Source organism: Ahaetulla prasina, chromosome 2 (genome assembly GCF_028640845.1).
Source record: "Ahaetulla prasina isolate Xishuangbanna chromosome 2, ASM2864084v1, whole genome shotgun sequence".
Classification (NCBI taxonomy): Eukaryota; Metazoa; Chordata; class Lepidosauria; order Squamata; family Colubridae; genus Ahaetulla; species Ahaetulla prasina.
Window position 1 is genome coordinate 174,689,416 of NC_080540.1, and position 20,121 is coordinate 174,709,536.

General features: G+C 40.0%; 1 protein-coding gene across 1 annotated transcript in view; it reads left to right on the plus strand.

The window, feature by feature from the left end:
* LOC131193039 (membrane-associated guanylate kinase, WW and PDZ domain-containing protein 1-like) overlaps positions 1–20,121 on the plus strand; it is a 42,067-nt gene that overhangs the window by 8,423 nt on the left and 13,523 nt on the right. Inside the window, exons 4-6 of the mRNA XM_058172786.1 lie at positions 8,856–9,401; positions 14,171–14,491; positions 19,852–20,001. Of these exons, the coding sequence (XP_058028769.1) occupies positions 8,856–9,401; positions 14,171–14,491; positions 19,852–20,001 (1,017 nt within the window). The remainder of the gene's footprint in view (positions 1–8,855; positions 9,402–14,170; positions 14,492–19,851; positions 20,002–20,121) is intronic.

Here is a 20,121-nt window from a genome sequence, read left to right on the forward strand (position 1 = left end):
CATAAAAAAAACTCAGAAGCCATTGTCTTTCAGAGTTCTTTACTAGCACTGTTTGAATTATGGAGTTTTTACAGCGTGGGGGTGACGAACCGGCTGGCAGACACGAATGAGTTTGGAATAAGTTGCTGTCTTTTGCTTTTGCTAACATCGTGTTCTGTGTTTTACTGCTGAGGCCAAGGTGTGAATATTAAAGACTGAATTTGCTAATGAGAAGAGTTTAATTGAAGATTAAATTGATCTTTTGTGTGGGAAAACTTGTCCGAAGCAGCAGGATTTTACTGGGCGTTGCCTTCCAACGGACTTGAATTTTTTTTAAGAGGAAATTAACAGCTTGTTTATGCACTATTATGATCACAGATAACAGAAGGAAAGAATTTTTCTCCGAAGTTTAAGTTGGAACGAGGCAGTAATTTTTTTTATAAAGTAAAGGTTTTGCTTTTTTTCCCCCTTTGCTGACGAGGAGATAAAATGGCGTTGATTATTGTTTGAAAGCTGTGAAGTTATCTGTATTCTCTGGGGAGTGACTAAGAATTACAAGCTGTTGAGAAATAAATTTTCGAGTGCAAAATAAGCCACTTCAGCTTCAATTAAAAAATTGCTGTCCCTTGATCTTCATTAAGACCCTCTGCAAAAGTGGTTTGAAATACTAGTTTGAAACTTTTTAAAATGACTCAACAACTTTCAGAAATGCAGCAAGTTGCTGCGGCTTTAAACAAAATTGGGGGAAAAATAGTAGGATTATCGGAGCGTATGGATAATTTGACATTGGAAATGAAAAAAATGAAACAAGAAATGAATGAAAATTTTGCAAAGCAAATAGTGGAAATGACAATTATTAAAGATGAACTTGAGCAGATTCATGTACATGATGCAAAAGTGGATCGGCAAATTGGTGAGATATTTTACAAAAATGAGCAGCAAGACAAGAGAATTTGTCTCCTGGAAGAAGAAATGAGGAAACACAATTTGGTTATTCGAGGAATTCAAGAAGGAAAGGTAGATAATTTGAAACAGCGGGTTTTAAAATGGATTAATGATCTTAACACGCAAATTACGCTTACAATAACAGATCTGACAAGTGTTTTTAGAATTGGATATAGAAGGCAAAATGGTTCCAACAGGAATGTGCTTGTCAGGTTTGCAAATCTTAGTGATAAGCTGAAAGTTATGGCCAAGGTGAGAGAGATGGGAGATGCTTTGAAGTTTGAAGGGAAGACTATTCAAGTCTTCCCGGATATATCAAGAGAAGAAAGGGCATGGAGATTTTTTTAAAAACCAATTACAAAGGTTTTGAGAAATAATGGAATTAAATATAATTGGAGGCCACTACAACAATTGAAATTTTTTTATAAAGGAAGGATGTGCACAATTACCCCAGACATAGATGCAATATTATATTTACAGGAGCTTGGACTGATCAAGGAGGAGGATTTAATGGAGATAAAAGATCAAATGCGTAAGATGGGTGAAATACATGTGGAAACATCAACTCCAGAAGAAGAAAAAGGGACTATTGGGCAAGACTTTAAAGGGTTAAAGAGGAAAGAAATCTCACTTGTGTTGGTCGAACAGAAGAAAAGTCGTGAGGATATAGCAGGAGAAGAAGCAGATAAGAGTCTTGGAAAATACGAAGCTGAATGCGGGAGAGAGTTACCACTTTCTTTTTTCTTGAGTGATGAATTTAAATAGACAGCCCGAAAGAAGTGACTCGGACATTGGCACGTCCCCTCTCCCCCATTCTCTTTATAGAGGCGGATCCGATGAGGATGTGGGGGAAGAAGATTGCTTGTTTTTTATTGTTTGTTTTGTCTTTTTTATTTTTTTATTTTTTATTTTTTATTTTTTTTATGTTAAATGTCTGTTAGGAGTTTAATGTTGGGATTTGGGTATAGAAAGGAAGAGGCGGGGATAGGATTGAAAAATTTACAGTTTAAAGAGTCATAAAAATAATGTTATGGGATGTGAAGGGTACAGGGAACCCATCAGAAATCTGAAGACTCAAACAGAATGTATATAAAAAGTATGCAAATATATGAAAAAGCATTTGGAACTTTAAAAGCCAGAGGAGTTGTAACATTGATATCAGATAGGGTGTATTTCGAAAAACATTAGGTAATTTTGATGAGGATGGAAGATATGTAATAATTGTGGGAAATCTTAATGAGGAAAAAGTGACACTTGTTAATTTATATTTACCGAATGAGAAACAAAGAGAATTTTTTGAAAAAATAACAAAAATTTTGGAGAATGAAAGTGTAGGGAAAGTAATTGTGGCTGGGGATTTTAACTTAATCAGAGATAAAATAGATAGTATTAACCCCTAGCTGTGGAGGAGCAAATAAAATGGGGATTTTAAATAAGTGGATGCTTCGAAACGGTGTAGTGGATGTGTGGAGAGAGGTTAAAAGAATTGAAAGAGTATACACTTTTTTCTCTAAGATATATAATACATATTCCAGAATTGATTATATTTTTCTCTCTAAAGATTTGCTGAATAATGTGGATAAGGTAGATGTGGGAATCTTTAAAGATTCTGATTATGTAGAAGTTATGGTGGATTTAGATTTTAATTTTGAGAAAAAAAGAAATTATTGGAGATATGAAGAAAATGATATTTGAAATGATGGGGAAAGTAATAACATTGAGAGTGGAAACTATATTATTGTTGGTAATTAAGGAAATAGAATTAACAAAATATGAAAAAGAATTGATTAGAATTATAATAGTTAGATATTGGAAATTAGATGTGATTTTTAGAATAGAAGAGTGGAATTCTGAAATGTGGAAATTAGCTCTAAATGATAAAATGACATGTGGTATTAAAATTAGAAGCGGTGTGTATAAAGAAGATATCTTCTGGAAAATTTGGAAACCATTTGTGGATTATGCGCTTGGAAAATTGGACGCCTCGGTACCTGTACCTTGAAAACGTGGATTTTGACAATTATGAGGACATATCCGAAGACCCAAATCTTCCTTTTTTTTTTTTTTTTATGTATAGCACAAGGGTGGAATAAATGTATTTTCTTTTTTGTTTGGAAAAAAAAAACTGAACTTCCGGATTCTTTTCCCAGTTATACAAATCCCAAGAGTCCCACCCCCCTAACCCCTTTGCTGGTCACATGGTCCCACGTTCTCTCAGTTCATTCAAATATCTTCCCGCCACTCCTCCTGCAGATGTGAACACCATCCGACCTTGACCGCTTGAAGAATGTTACCATACCCCTCAACCCCCCTTCTTCCCCTCGGGAAAAATGTGGCAGCGTCTGGAACCCTAAGGCCTAGTATGGTTTCCAGGCCTGAAATAAATGCCGGTTTTCAGCAAAACCATCATAAAAATGGACATGTGACTCCAGGATACTACAAACAACTGTAAACATGGGCTGGTTGCTGAACAAACCAAATGCAGTCACATGACCGGGGGGGGAGTTATCAGAACTTTGGAACTGGGTCATGAGTACTCCCAGGGAGGTCCATTGTAACTTCAAACAATCACTAAACAATAGGACGTAAGACAAGAACTGCTTGCACTGTTCTTATTATAGTAGCAAATTCATTGGTAAACCAGTTACTATTGATACGTATAAAATATAAGAGATTTTTTTCCCCTCTTACCTCAGATCACACTGTTTATTAAAGCTATAAAGCCAGAAACAGTAAAATCTCCAATAGTTGAACTGTTATGTGCATCTCTTTCTAAAAAACAATGAGATAAAAAAGAATATGTATAATAAAATAAAAATATTATAATTAAAATAAAAGAATAATTATCCAAGCGTAGTTAATGGTGTGATTTATTGTGTAGATGAAACACAAAATACTTTGGGAGGATATATTTGAGTCCTTATTCAAAAAGAAATAACAGTCAGTAGAAATCCCTGCCTGGAAACTTCTTCAAGATCAAATAAATGACTTGACTTCTCTTGGAAGTCAATGCCTTTTCTTTCTTTTTTTCCCTTTGCCTTACTCTCTCCCTTCTTTTCCTACTATTTTCTTTTGTATTTTGTATTATAAACTAATAAGCAAAATGTGGAAAAAAAAGATTAGATGAATGTAGTCTGTCTAGAGCAGGGGTGTCCAAAGTTTTTTTGGTGAGGGCCAAATACAGAAAAATAAGCAAAGGCACGGGCCACACCATTGAACGGGGGGGGGGGCTAATTTTTTTTCGTACCAGTTCTGTGGGCATGGCTTATTTTGGGGTGTGGCTGAGGAACTCTGGGAATTGAAGTCCACAAGTCTTAAAGAGACCAAGTTTGGACACCCCTGATCTTGGCTTTTGTTTTGTATTTGGTATGAACTTGAAACTCCCTTCATTATTCCCTGCCCAAGGGGTGGAGGCGCGAGGAGCCTCGCCAGGCGGCCTGAGGAAGGCGAGGGTAGAACTGCTGGGGTCGGGCACGGCCAGCAGCCTCTTTCCCGCTCGCCACCGCCTTCTCCGCCCCCTCCCTTCGTTATTCCCTGCCCAAGGGGTGGAGGCGCGAGGAGCCTCGCCAAGCGGCCCGAGGAAGACGAGGGTAGAACTGCTGGGGTCGGGCACGGCCAGCAGCCTCTTTCCCGCTCGCCGCCTTCTCACCTGTTTCTCGATGGCTGTCACTGCCGCCACGCGTGTCCGACATGGGGAGGTGCGAGGAGCCTCGCCAGGCGGCCGAGGAAGGCGAGGGTAGAACTGCTGGGGTCAGGCACGGCCAGCAGCCTCTTTCCCGCTCGCCGCCTCCTCCGCCCCCTCCCTTCATTATTCCCCGCCCATGGGGAGGAGCCACGAGCCTCGCAGTGAACCACCGGGCAAGTACCGGGAGGCGGCCGAAAAGGGCCATATTCAATTATACTTTCAGAATTTGCTGCGGGCCAATAAAAACTGACCCGCGGGCCGCAGTTGGCCCGCGGGCCGTAGTTTGGACACCCCTGGTCTAGAGGCCTTATATAGGGAGCAGCATAGCAGCATTGGCTTAGCCTTAGAGTTTCTATGAAACCAGTAGCACATGGACATAAGCCAAGCTACGTAGAAGTACTTTTTTTTTTTTATTCAAAAAGTTTTACAGAAAAAAATTTTTCCCCCTTTCCCCCCACCTCCCCTCCCTCCTCCCTTCACAACCCCCCTCCCTCCCCCCGACTTCCCGGAACGAGCACAAGGTATAGTTAAAAATAAAACAAACATATGCTAAAAAATTTTCGTCCCAACTTAATTATACCCCTACAATCATCAATTCCTAACTTCCCCAGAAAATAATCAAAAATAATACATCATAATCATTCAAAAACAGTCTGATAACTCTTAGTCTGATATCTACTTTTAATATAGTCAATAGAAGTACTTTTAAAACATGCAAAAATGACTGCTGAGAATAGTGCATCCAGCCTGCCGAAAGTGAAAGCCTTAAAATTGTGATAGATTTTATTTGTGTTTGTAGTTTGGACTTTTAATTTTGGTCTTTAAGATTAGTAATCATTAATCTTCTTGTTATTAAATATATATATATATATATTAAAAGGACTCTTCTGCCAAAATCTCATGTATTGTTCATACTGCAAAAAGAGATGTTTTAAATTCCCTCTTCACCTGCCCGGCAGCTTTGGCAGAAGTGGATGGAAATTTTGAGACGGGAGAACTGCTTGGCCCTGCCTGTACTTCAGTTAATTAAGTGGAGATTTTGTGAAGGAGTGCAACATTTATGGCAGGCTTAAGAAGAACTAGTCCAAATTACCTCATGGGTTAAACTGAGAAAAGACTCCCGGTGTAAACCATCCAGACCTCATAGAGGAAGGCAAAGATAAGCTTTAAAAGTAAAAAAATATACAGATTTCAACAAAGGATTAGTGCTTTCTGATCTTTTTTTTTTTGACATCCCAGGTGTGGCAGCCCAACTAAAAGTGATCTGTTATAACTTTGGCAAGAGAATTCTGTCTCAGCAGTTCATTTGGGATAAAAGGAGAAAGTGGAGTAAAAGGACAAAGGGAGAAAGCAGGGCAGCTCCAGTTGATAGACAGATGAAAGTACCGTATATACTCGAGTATAAGCCGAGTTTTTCAGCACGTTTTTTGTGCTGAAAAACGTCCCCTCGGCTTATACTCGGGTCTATACGGCTTATACTCGAGGTTTTTTTTTAAGCCCCTCGGCTTATACTCGAGTATATACGGCTTATACTCGAGTTTTTTTTTTCTTTCTTTTTTTCACATTTTACCGGACGGCGCGGGGAAGCCCTGCCGGTGCAGTGAGAGGGCGGGGCGGGGGAGCCGCCAGCCTTCTCAGCTGAGGGAGGGAGGGTTTCCCCAACCGGTAGGTGCCTCATTTCCCACCCTCGGCTTATACTCGAGTCCCCAGTTTACCCCAGTTTTTGGGGTAAAATTGGGGACCTCGGCTTATACTCGGATCGGCTTATATTCGAGTATATACGGTAACTGTTTTACTGCTGGTGGGGGGACAACAGCGCCAAAATGACTACTGTGACCTGTGATCAAAGCCTCTTTTAGTCTATATAAAAAGGGGGACTGAGAGCTCAGTCACTGCCATTTTGAGGTCATTGTCCCCCCTCCGTGGTCCTCCCTGGTGTCAAGTAATAGGTTTTGAGTGTCATGCAGTAAGTACAGGTAGTCCTTGATTTATGACTGGTTGCTTAGTGACCATTTAAAGTTACGACAGACCTTCCCAGACCTACTTATGACCCAGATCTGATGGCTGCCTCCCCACATGGTCACATGGTCATGTTTTGATTGCTTGACAGCTGGCCTGAATTATTGGCCATTTGCAGCCTCCCTATGTCACATGACTGATTTGCAATGTTTTTTTGCCGAAAACTGGCATTTATTTCCGATTTCCAGCCAGAAAAACCCCTTTGCAGACAATTGTGGATTTGCTTAACAACTGCTGCTAAAAAGGTCATAAAATCAGGTGTGGTCACATGGTGACTCACTTAACAACCAGCATAATTTATGACTGTAATTTTGGGCTCAATTAGGGACATAAATTGAGGATTACCTGTTTGCTTTTGTTGTCAATATATTTTTACCTCCCAGAAATAAGATTTTCCTGTAGGGTTTTCTGCCTTATGTACAGCACTAAAACAACCCAGAATAGGATAACAGAGTTGGAAGGGACCTTGGAGGTCTTCTAGTCCAACCCCCTTTTCAGGCAGGAAACCCTATGCCATTTCAGACAAATGGTTGTCCAATACCTTCATGGTGAGCTTAGAATCATGTACCTTGGTGTATGTAGTTGAGGGACCTAATTTTGTTTCTTTCTTAGGCAGCAAAACATGTTAGATCAGGAGACAGAAAGAAAGAAGGGATGCCCTACTCATGCTTATATGTGTCCACCACTGGACTGGATTTATTTCTAGCTATTGCCAACGTGTAGTCCTTAAGGCACACAACTCTTGAGAGACGTAATTTTCACGTCCCGCCTCTGTGACACCATCCTATCCATCTTCTCAGCTTTAATTAAAGTCTTCTCTGGTACTCCTGAGGAAAGGAGGAACTGACTTAAGACGGTTGGAGCAAAAGACATTTTTCAGATCCAGATCTGATATCAAATATAGGCTGCAATCTAATGCCAGTTATTAACTCAAGAGGGAATGTCCCCTCAGGAAATTTCAAGGCACCTGGGATGATCTCACCTCTGCCACACCAGAAGCAGTTAGATGGTTAGCTTTCTCAGATACGAATTATAACATCTATCCCAGGGCTGTCAAACTCGCGGCCCATGGGCCAGATGCGTCACACGCTGGCCACGCCCATGCCCAGTTTAGTGAAGGGGGGAAAAATTGTGATGTGTCACGTGACGACACGAGTTTGACACCCCTGATCTATCCCATTGCAATTCTATGACTCCATATTATGGTGATCTTATTATGGTTTTATCTTAATTTAATATATTATCTTCTAAATTGTATTGTCCACATATCTTACACACACACACGCACACACACATTCTGACACTTTATTTAAACTACATTTGTGTATCAGTGATTGCCTGACTTCTATAGATGCCATACGCTAAATAAATAATCTTGAGGCGGGGAAGAACAACTGAATTCACTGAGGCTTATTTCAGAGCTGAAGTGGACAGGATAACCCTTTTCAAACTCAAGCAGATGAATGGCTAGTTTGTAATCATTTTATAGCCTTGTTGCATTCCATAGCAATGACTAATCTTGGCTCAAGTTGATCTGGATACTTGAAATTCATTGAAATTTCCTATTTTACCCATTTAAATGTGACTGTGAATATGACATTTTGCCTCAGATTTCAACTGTTTTAGTATCTTGTGTTTTAGCAAGCATTTGCTTATTTATTTATTTTCACATGTATACCCCACTTAAACCAGTTCTGCACTGGATTACTAAAGCTGCTTATAACATGCATCAATCATAAACCTATATGAAATTTCATATCTGTACAAATACTTTCAAATACTAAATACTATGATATACCTACCACCAGTTAAGTACTTGCTTCATCAAGTACTAAGTCTCATTGCTTATAAGCTATTAAATAATATGGAAAACTAGAAATGGTTGCATGTCAGTTATTAAATCTATTACATAAAATAGGTCAGATACTGGCTCTGCATTTGACAAATGATTTTGTCTGGTACAAAAATTGGGGTGAGATATTTGGCTTTAATTCAATCCTCACTTTGACTTAAAAGCAGAATTAAGCAACCCTAAGTATCATGTGGAGGTTTAGATGTCCACTCCACCAGCCCTTGCCAGCATGGCTGGTGGCAAGATCTTGGGTGAAGTGTGGTTCCAAACAGCTGGAGGAGCCCAAGTTGCCATTCCTTTGGCCAAAGGATGCTGTGTTGTTGCGTGTCATGCATAGACCAAGATAGCTCTCTTTGTTTTCCTTCCACCTTGCAGTGAATGTCGTAGTAGTAGTTGACGGGAACTGTATCCTCCAATATACCCATCGTCAGTCACCTTGTTCCTGCCTTTCTGATGGGCAGCCTCTCTTGCCCCGACGCCCTCCACCAACTTACGGTGCTGTACCCCCCAGCCCCATTATCCCCAGAGGCCCAGCTTGTGGCCAAGAAGCTGGACCGGCCCCATCACGCAGGACCCGTGGACTCAGCGTCCGCTGTTGCACCAAAGCCTGTCTGGGCGATGAAGAGGAACATGCCGAGCGGCACCTCCATCGGGGGCCACCCTGCAGCCGCCTTACCCCTGTGCCCTTGCCCTGCAGCCCTTCTGGGCCCTGGTTTGGAGTAGGATCCCTCAGTGGAGGCAGGCAAGGGGCTCGGGTTGTGAAGATCTGGGACCGGCAGCGATGCCCTTTGCTGGAAGAAGGAGATGTCATCGCCAAGGTGAATGGGGCTGACGTCCGAGATCTGAGCCCTGGAGAAGTGGAGAGTGTGTTGCAGGAGCATATGCGAACAGGAGATGTGATCCTTCTGGTGGAAAGGAAAGGTGAGCGACATCAGCTCCAAGAACACGGGCTATGTGGCTTTCTCACCCAAGTCTCTTGCTTAGCTCTGCCAGGCTGGGTTGGCATTTTGCTTTGCTTGCCTTTATGCCTGGGTTGATCCTGACAGCTGGAGGCAATCAGGAGGGAGAGCTCTGATCACTGCTTGGGGTGTATGACAAAAGAGCAGAGTTCAAATTCTCTGCCAGAGAAGAAGCACTATATAATTCTCAGACAAGGAATTCACATTTATGTGTAAGTTACATTAAACTAAGCTAATACAAACAGTTTGCAAAATGGCTGTAAGCACGGTGCCATTATTACTAATAATAATGCCCTCATGTCTCACTTTAATCACAGTTGGAATCGGATCTTAACTACATACCTCCATTAAAATCTTGCTTTAGCCACAGTTTTCATAGGAACAGCAACACTACACTTAGTACAGACGCAACAGCGATTCCTACAATGAATGAGGCATGAAGGGGAGACATGCTCCTTAAAACATCCACTTATGTGCATTGGAGAGCTGAGATCTAATAGAAATTTCCAGGGTGCATAATTCTGGTTAGTGAAGAATGCATATCTCGTATAATTCACATTGCATTCTTGGATCGGGAGGCACCAAAAACATTCCTGTATCCAAGGCCATCCCAAGACACTTTGATGCTAAGGCCGAGGTTGAGAAGCTGCCTTCTTCCATCCCATGTGCAGAAACCTGCCAACTCTAATTTCAACACTGGCAATGGTCCATCACCACACCTGAGAACAGTTAAAAGGTGTACACATGGTCCTCGCATCAAAGGGAAATGAAGAAAGAGCTTAGGAACACCTGCAGAGTATCTGCTGCCTGCTTCAGTTACTCAATGATGAGGTCTAGTCTTCCCGGATTCAAATGCAGTCCCATGCTATCTGTAGGGGGCGCAAGTCTAAATGATTTGGTGTATATGGGGGATGCCGTTGAGTCAGTGTTGACTCAACTACCTGGACTATTTCCATGCCATTTTTGCCATTTTTCATAGCAAGGTTTTTCAGAAGTTGTTTGTCTTTGCTTTCTTCTTAGGGCTGAGAGAATGACTAGCGCAATTCACTCAACTGGCTTCATACCTAAGGTAGAACTAGAAGTCATGGTCTCCCAGTTTCTAGTCTAGTGCCTAACCACTACCCCAAACTAGCACTCAAATGATCTTAGAATAGCCATTATGCATGTAAGCTTAGACACCCATTTCAACACATGAATGCTGCTTTGCTGATGCTCACTCCATCATGTAATCAGTGCCTTACAATAGAAGAAACCTTGAAACAAGAGTACCACATCAGTATTGGTTCTTGCAAAGAAGCTTTCATATTGCCCGACGCAGCTCTCATCCACACACAATATTCAACAGTTCCGGTTTAGATCGGAAGCTGCCGTATTTTATCATAAATGCTTATATGCTGGACGTGTCTTCTAACTGGGGTATAAATGTTGAAAATAGGTAAATGGCTTGCCTGTGACACTCATACCAGTTCATTCCACAAGGGAGCTGTAATAAATAGTACTGTATTCACCAAGTGAGAAAAAGATACTCTGAGATCTGAGAAAATGGGGCAGTAGCCCAGTTATATTACTCTCTTGAAGGAAGATTGTAGAAGGCAGTGAAAATCTTTTATGCAAAAATTGTATCATTTTTAAAAAAAATGAAATTTCAGGTTGTGCAATACTGATTTTGATTCTTCTCCATGATCTCCTATTTCCCAAGCATTTGAATTTTAACAGTCGGACTGTTGGAATATGTGTGCATGATTTTTGTTTCACCTGTTCAAAGGGGATCGTCTTCATTATTTAGTCAGCTTCCCCAACCTGGAAATTTGGGCAGTTGTACAAGCAGTTCTTGCTTACCAACTACCGTGTGCATCAGTCATTCAAAGTTACAACAATGCTAGAAAAAAAATATTGCGACCAATCCCTATATTTGTGACTTTCACAGCATTCCTCAATCACTGATCACCATTTGTGTACTTTGCAACCGGCTTGCAACAAGTAGACTTAATATAGAAAGTAGAAGTAAAAGCATTAGTCACAGTCAAATGATTCTTCAATTAGGGACTGTATTGCTTCACTTAATGACCAAAGGAGAATTAAAGTCATAAGCCCAGTTATGGTCACATGATTTTCCTCTTAGAGTTGCTAAATTGCCAGTCCCAATTTAGGCTGTTAAATTAGGACTAGCTGTATTGAATCTAATGTTCTAACCAAATTAGGAAAGGCTGGATTAAATAATGATGTTAGTTATACAGTTAACTAAATGTTTTTATATATCAGCACTTAAAAAGCCAAAAATACAAAAGTCTTTAAATTACGGCCACAATTGAGCCCAAAATTTCTGTTTCTAAGCAAGAGTTTTGCCCCATTTTTACAACCTATCTTGCCACAGTTTTTAAGTGAATCACTGCAGTTGTTAAGTTAATAACACGGTTGCAAATTGAATCTGGCTTCTCCACTGACTTTACTTGTCAAAAAAATCACAAAACGTGATTGCAGGACCCCAGCACGCTACAACCGTCATAAATATGAGTTAGTTGCCAAGCGTCCAAATCACATGACTAAGGGGATGCTGTAACGGTCATAAGTCAGTTTCTTCAGTGCTGTTGTAACTTTGAACAGTCATTAAATGAATGGTTGTAAGTTGAGGACTACCTGTATTCATATTTAATACCAGATCATGGTTTTCAGCATTTCAAAAATTAACTGTGGACTCCACTAATACCATGTTTTTCTTCTCTTTTGAAATCACAAGGAGGAAATGAGAAGTTTCTTGGGTTAAAAAGTAAAGTCTTCTTCAAGATGAACTTAATTTCTGCAGGATTTAGAGATATATCCATGTGTTTTTTTGGACAGCAGAATCGATCTGTCATTTCAGCTGTAGCCCTGGTATTCCCTGGAGATGTCCCATCTAGCTACAGACCAGATGTAGTTGCTTAGTTCAATGGTTGTCTGATCCTATTGATCCCTAAATGTGGTTAGAGAACCAGTTTGATGTAGTGTTTAGTCACCAGGCTAAAAATATGAACACCATGAATTCTGCTTTGGGCATGAAGCCAGCTGGATGACTTTGGGCCAATAACATCTTCTCAGCCCTAGGAAGAATATAAGGGCAACCACTTCTGAAAGACCTTGCCAAGAAAACTGCAGGGATTAGTGATTACCAAAACTGTGTTATAGTGAATTACAAGTTAACAATAATAATTATTTATTCTGTTTGAAAATGGACTTTTCTATACAGAAAACAGGCATCTTTAGCTTGCTTCTACAAATAAAAGTTAATAATCATAGTTTGGCCAGACCTGGAAAATATAACAAGCTGCATTAATGGACAACTAGGAAAATGTGTGAGCTTTAGGAAAGAATAGATTTAGTTTCATGAAGTGAATCAGCCTCCTGTCAATATTAATTGCTATGTGTAAAATGCATCCATATTACTGCATTCAATTTTGTGTTGGGTTATAAATACTGTAAAAATTTACAATTAACTCTGAGACTAGGGACTAGACAAGATTGCTGCATAATGGGGGCCATATTCACATAGCTTAATTTATTCAATTTAGGCACTGCCAGAGTAAAAATGATTTTGAGTAGCTCACAATGTAACAAAAAAAATTAAAATAAAACAATTCAAAATAAAACCAACAAAACCAATACAGTAAGTACGTACATACACAGAAGACAACAGCATCGCTAAATGGAAGTGTATCCCCGATAGCATCCAGATGGAAGACACACATTTCACCTTATGCTCTGTTGGAGAAAGGCAGGATATCAGTGACATAGAGCAGATTTTTCTCACAATTTGTCTGGTGCAAATTTATATCGCCAGTTAATAGGGGGGAAAATATGTTTCTTTCAAAATGAAAGCTAAGTATAGCAAATACTATTTTGAGTGGTGGCTTTCATTTGCAAAGATCTGTCAAATTCATTTATAATTGTACCCTCTCCCTCACATCAGCTATTGACTCAAAGGTGAAATCTGTAATGATTTGCTAGTTTTGTATTCCACCTTTCCTCCAGGAGTTCAGAGGACACACATAATGCCCCCTCCTCAGGGATGGGCTTCAAAATTTTTAGCAAAGGCTTCTCTGCCCAGTTGCTGGGTGGGCATGGCCATGGTGAGTTTGGCCTAGTCGGCCTCCTGCACCACCGGGGCGGGGGGGCATTTTTGCCCTCCCTGGGCTCCGGAGGTTTTTCTCGAGCCTCCGGGAGGGCAAAAATGGCCTCCCCAGGCTCCAGCTTCGCAAACCTCTGGTAGGCCCAGTTTTTGCCCTCCCCGAGCCTCCGTGTGTGCCCTACACTTTACCTGCATCCAAAACGGGCCGTGTGGGTACTCCTGGGAGGGGTGGGCAGGGCCAGCCAGGAGTGGGATTTGGGGGTTCTCATAACTGCAGAGAATCTTAGCTAGAGGTTCTCCCGAACCCCTGCGAACCCCCTGCCCCTCCTCTAATTTTATCTTCACATCAATGATATGGAGTAAGTCAGGTTTGTCTGTATTCGCTCAGTGGGCTTCATGACTGAGTGGAAATTTGACTTGTCATAGTCTCAACCAATCATTTAAATAAGTAGACTATTCTAGCTTGAAGAATCAGAACCTGAAGACATAAATACTAGATATAAGGTATACCAAGGTTGAGGTGTGGCCAAATACTTCAGTCACTGCTGAGAATATTAATTATGTCACTTGTTTCTGCAGTTGGCCATACCCCTAATGGAATTTTCCCTTCGCCCTTCTTGTTCTTACAGGTCATCACTCCCATAGGCATCCTCAGGAAAACTGCTCTGTTAGACAAGAACATTTCTTGCCCAACTCCACTCATAAGAAAAGTGGTCCTCAGGATCTTTCTAACCCTTGGGGAGGTCCCCCAGGTGACACTTTGACTGTGACCAGTTTCGTGGGTCCTGAACCTCGAAATGTACTTGTGTGTCCTGCTCGTTGTTCCCAGAGGCTGAGGAGGCCTCGCCCGGCAGGAGGGGCTGGAGAACCCATAAATGTAGATGGTCCGAAAGAACAACATGGATGTAGCATTGCACTATCAAACGATGGAGTTGCAGCTGGAAGAGCTGGTAAGGAGGATGGAAAATATTCGGAATTTTAGTCAGCACCTATGTCCTGCCAAAATTTCAAACATTGTACTCATGCTCTTTGAACCAATTCCAAATATTTGCAAAACATACCTTTGTATGTAGCTAGTTGCTGTCGTTGATGCAACTGCCTTAGAAATGAAAACAAATGACCTGGCACTTAAAGAAAATACAAAATAGACAATTGCACAATTTTTGCGTTAGGTAAAGTTACGAAAGAGTTCAAGTTTCTGGGTTATCTGGAATCCCAAATGAGGACAGGTAATATAAAAAAGCAAAGAATACAGGAAGAAAAGGAATTAGGTCAAATGTGATCATCAGGTCTATTTTAACATTGTGTTGGTACATTGAATGTATTTTTTTAGTAGTAGGTTGCAGGTATCAGATTATGTCTGTCATTCTGAGGCAAAGAATGATTAAACACGCACACTTTCCCCAAATAAATGAGAATCCAGATCAATATTTTTTTACCTTAGAATATAGGGGGAGGGGCTGATAGTTTGGAGGAGAACAGAAGTAAGAAGAAATACAACAATTTTTATATCAGAAAAGCTGAAATTATTTAATCAATAAAGTTGCTGAAGACAAATTTAGAAATTGGAAGGAACATAATCTTCAAAACACAAAGACTGTTTCAGTGGGAGAAAATACTCTGGTGATAGATTTCACTTCGTTAAATTCTTCAGTATCTAGTATGATAATTATTTGGTTATAGTTTATTCCCTTTGCATAGTTCTATAGAACCTCCACAACTTTGCACAAAGTAATCAAAAATGCCATATCGTATTTGTCATTTTCAAAATAATACCTTTTAAAAAAACCCTAAGGTTGCCAATCTTTTTCATATCAAGCATCTCCGGCTGACATTTTTCAATGTATCTGTACTTCAATCATTGTTCAGTTTCAAGAAGAATAGCTATGTTACTAGAAAAACACCAGTTGTGTGACATTTTAAAAATTGCACATGTATGATTATAGAATTCAAGTCCATGGGGGCATGCAGTAATATATTAATTTTGACGTATCTCTTGGATTTTTGAGTTTACGTTGGGGAAATCTATTTCCTTTCTTTGTGGCATAACAAAATGTACATTACTCTAAATTTTGTGTGCGCACTTATTGGGGGCAGGAAAGAAAATTAAAAGAATGCTAAGAAGCAATCCAGCATAGTGTTGAAACAAGAGTGAAGTCGGTGTAATTTTGTAAATAATCTTGGTCTTTTGATTGAATAATTGAATGGAAAAGCAATCTTTTGAGAAAGCACCTGTCTCTCACCTTGTGTTTAGAGAATTACAAGCCTTAATTTTGTTTCCATGTGAGAGTAAATAACCAGGGTTCAACTCTTTTAAACATACACACCCACACGCACAGAGCAACTTGTTCCTCCTGGTTCTGAACAGGTTAAGCGTCAGCCACTCCGTTCCCTCCCCTGAAAGTCCTTGGTTTATCAGGCAAAGGGAAAAATTCCTGAGAGGGGGTCAGAGAAGAACAGAGAGCAAAGAGGAGCAGCCGTGAGAGAGACGACCCGCTCCCTGTTTTAACTTCTTCCCTGATTGTTTCGTCACCTTTCTACCTGAAAATGTTTGAGCAAGTTCAGACCTTCCTACGCCAAATCCAGGACTTTAAACGTAAATATCCTCGGTCTACCATTTTGTTTGTAGTTGATTTTGGGGGGAAGGAGAGAGAGAAAGGGATAAATAGAAAGGTAAATTGGGGAGGATTGTTTTCTCTTTTCCCCTGAGGGAGTCCAGCTTACTTAAGACTAAAATTGAAGGAGGAGGGAGAGGACCTGTTTCCTGGTAACTGCATATTGTTTAAAAATCTTTATGGGGCTGTTGACTATCAATGATCAGAAAGTCAATTATTTTATTAGCATAGAAATCATTCAGCTTGTTTGAAAGTTCGGATGCACTGAAGATCTTAGGAAAGTAAAGATATTTTGTAAAATCAGAAAGGAGCTACTCAGCAGGAAAAAAAAAGTTCATTGGGATTTGGGGCATATATGCCAGACAATTGGCCAAATATCAGCAATAGCAGGTATAATGTTACCCCAACGCAAACCCCAAAACAGGTATCAAAAAGAAGAAAACCTGGAACTGATTTTTATTTTTAAAAAATGGAGCTTAGTTTTGAATTTGAAAACAAGTAAGAATGCAAGTGCACCTGATTGCCCCTCCCCCTCATACACACCTCAAATTCTCTTTTAAGTGTTTCATTTTGGTTTTGTTTTTTTTTATATCTGCTTTTGGCTGGTAGATTCTGAGATTCAAGTGAATCAACAAATCAGTTTCTGCATCTTGATGTCTTCTCACCCTGATGCATGTGGTAGGGAGCAAAGGATAAAATTGTTTGAGGGACACACATGAGGGGGGACAGTGCTTCTGCAAGAGATCTAGGCATTTTCCCCCCCCAGGTAACATTGAATAGGTTTTCAGGTGGAGAGTTCTTAAGCTTATTGATCAAAAGAAAGTAAGGAATTCTGCAACAATTATCTAAACAGCTTTTTTTTGGGAAAGAAAAATGATGGAAATGATGAAAGGTGGGGCCTTTGCAAGGGAGGACATGACAATATGGATCTTTTGTTTTAAAGAAACCATAAATGAACAAAAAAAAAGAGAGGCTCATCTAGAACATCTAGAACAATCCTTAAATCTTTCTTCTTATCTTTTGATCATGTGTCAAAACAAGCCAACCTTGTTTTACAAATTGTAGGTTCAATTCAACCATGATTTTTTTTTTTTTTTTGCAGTAAGATTTAGGAGCATTCTAGACAAATGGGTTACAGGAAGCACCACCAAGGTAGCTGCTGTGTACATAGGAACATAGCCTAAACAACTGTCAGGAAGTAATTTGGGGTTCCAACTTGAGCCAGGTTTGCACAAGAATAAATAAAGATGAGATCCAGACAGCTGTGCGGAAATATTTATTCCTAAAAACAAACAGTTTGCCTTTAAGGGCAGTTGCAGAGAAATGGGGTACGGCGGTCCAGGGTGTGGAAGTGTCTACATTACAGGTCCCCAAATTTAGCAGCTTTAAGACTTGTGGACTTCAAGTTGAAATCCACAAATCTTAAAGCTGCCAAGTTTGAAGACCTCTGGTCTACATGCTGATTCTAGGATGACACTTGAGGTGTGGGTGTGGGTGTATTCTTGTGAACGTGCAGTTCTGCTGGGGGGACTTAATTAACTCTATTTGTGTTTGCAGACTTTATCCTTTGATATGTGGATTAGGTCTGGGTAAATTATTTGGGAGTTTGGCCAACAGATTTTCCCCTCGTTTGCTGTTTTTACTTGATTTAGTTCAGCTTGACTGTCAATTATCTAATGGAAATGCTGATTTTCAGACCATTGTGGATTCTGTTAATGTTTTAAGGGAAGCCAGAAACAGTATAAAGAATCAAATCTATTTGGATATAAAACTTCACACAACTCTGAAGGATCTCCTGTTCTGAGGCTACTACGAGCTAAGGAGAGTGAATGAAAATATACAGATTACAGGGATCTCCTTGCTAGATAGCAAATTTCAGCAGCAATATGTGGATGTGGAAATCTCCCATCTAGTGCCCCAGTGAAGTTAAATATTCAGGTTTGGACAGGTAAACGTAAACATCTATCTGATTCCCTCATTATGTGGCACAAGGAATTACATTTTAGATATACTTATTCCCCTTTCAAGAATAGTTCTGGTGTTGAATATATTTGGAAGGAAGGTTTTGTTTAAAAAAAAATACACAGGTCATAGTGGCATTATTTAAGTCTTTTTCTTGACCACGGAGAGCAAATATCCAGGCAGCAGTGGCAATGTTGTCCGGGCAGAGAATGCTTGTGAAATTATATCTGAGCGTAGGAACAGGGCAGCATGGGATTAGGCAAGGATCCCAAACAGATGGATTTGGGAACATCTTGGTCTGTGCAGGCTGATTTAAAACAAAAGCAAAAACACAAAACATAACCTGTAAAAATCTACAGATAATGTACATCTGCTGACATGACTCCTAATTATTCCTTGTTCCCACCCCTGAATATGCACTTAATTAGAAGGGGACTGAAAGCAATTTTGCAGTCTCAAAAGGTTTTTTTTTTTACTCCAGGCTTCAGTTTACAAGTAGTAGAAGAGGTGTAGGATATGTGATGCTCACATTGCCTAGAGCTGAGGTGTAAGCTAAATCTCAAGACCCAACATACCTCAGGGAGAAGCCAAAAAAAAAATATCAATGAGTTTACATAAACCAGACCAAATTACCTAGATAACAGGCAAAATAGTTGTTAAGTAGCTTTCGCCCCATTTTACAACCTTTCTTGCTAAGGTTGTTAAGTGAATCACTGCAGTTGTTAAGTTAGTATCACAGTTGTTAAGTGAATCTGGTTTCCACATTGACTTTGCTTGTCAATCAAGGGGATCACATGACTCCAGGTCACTGCAATAGTCATAAATACATGCCAGTTGCCAAGCACCTGAGTTTTGATTATGTGACCAGGGGGTTACTGCAACAGTTGTAAGCATGAAAACCAGTTGTAAGTCACGTTCTTCAGTGCTGCTGTAACTTCAAATAGTTAGGAAATGAATGTCAAGCGTTACCTGTATTTAGATTACCCTGACAAGATCTGAGCTGCTTGTTTCAGAATCTGATAACATTCCTGCATCTCAAAAATTTCTGCAGGGAATTTCCTTCTATGCTTTCAGTCTAGCAAATTCAGGTCATGGAGAAAGTTTTCACCAAATCCTCACTTTGGGAAGATGTACACTCCTTTCTGAAATGGGTTAGAACTCTGGATTGTCATGTGATGTAGAAACACACACACTCACACCACCAGCAGCAGTACATCTATACAAATGTATACAAGAATCATTGAATTGACTAAAGTAGTATTCCAGATTTGAAATGGTTGACTATTTTAAAAAGTTTAGCAGGTTTTTTTCTCCATCTTCACTTTCCCCCCCCATATATTAATTGCTTTAAAAGAAAAAAAGAAGAGTAACAAGTAAAAAGAAAATGAAAAAATAATTATGCAGAAATATCTCTAAGTGGTCAGAGAAATTAGCATGATTGCACAGTCTGTTTATCTTTGATTAGAAATTAATCCTAGAAATGATTAAGATCCATATAAGTATATTAAACAGTTTTAACAATGCAATTAAGAATGTAAGTATCTGGGCTAAGTGCCCAAATCTTTAGTAGTAATTGTTTAAAAATACAAAAGAAAAAAAACTACTAAAAACATTATAAGATAAATGTTAACTTTTACTTTCCCCTTGATTGTCCTCCATTTATCGACATTTGGAAACAAAATGTGTGGGTGTTGCCATCCTCTCTTACTGATCCATCTGCTCTCTCCTCTCAGCCACTTCCCTGGGGCCCCATCACAAAGAGAGCCCCTCTCATCAGGAAGACACGGGTCTCTTAGCTCGGCTGACCCATAGTGAGGTTGGGAGTGTCTTCCGGCAGGCGGGGAACCGGGTACGCATGAAAATCCGGAATCGCAAGGAAGCAGGTGAGTGATCACATGGAAGAATAGCAGAGGTGGGTTTCAGCAGGTTCTGACCAGTTCTGGAGAACCAGTAACAGAAATTTTGAGTAGTTTGGAGAACCAGTAAACACCACCTCTGACTGG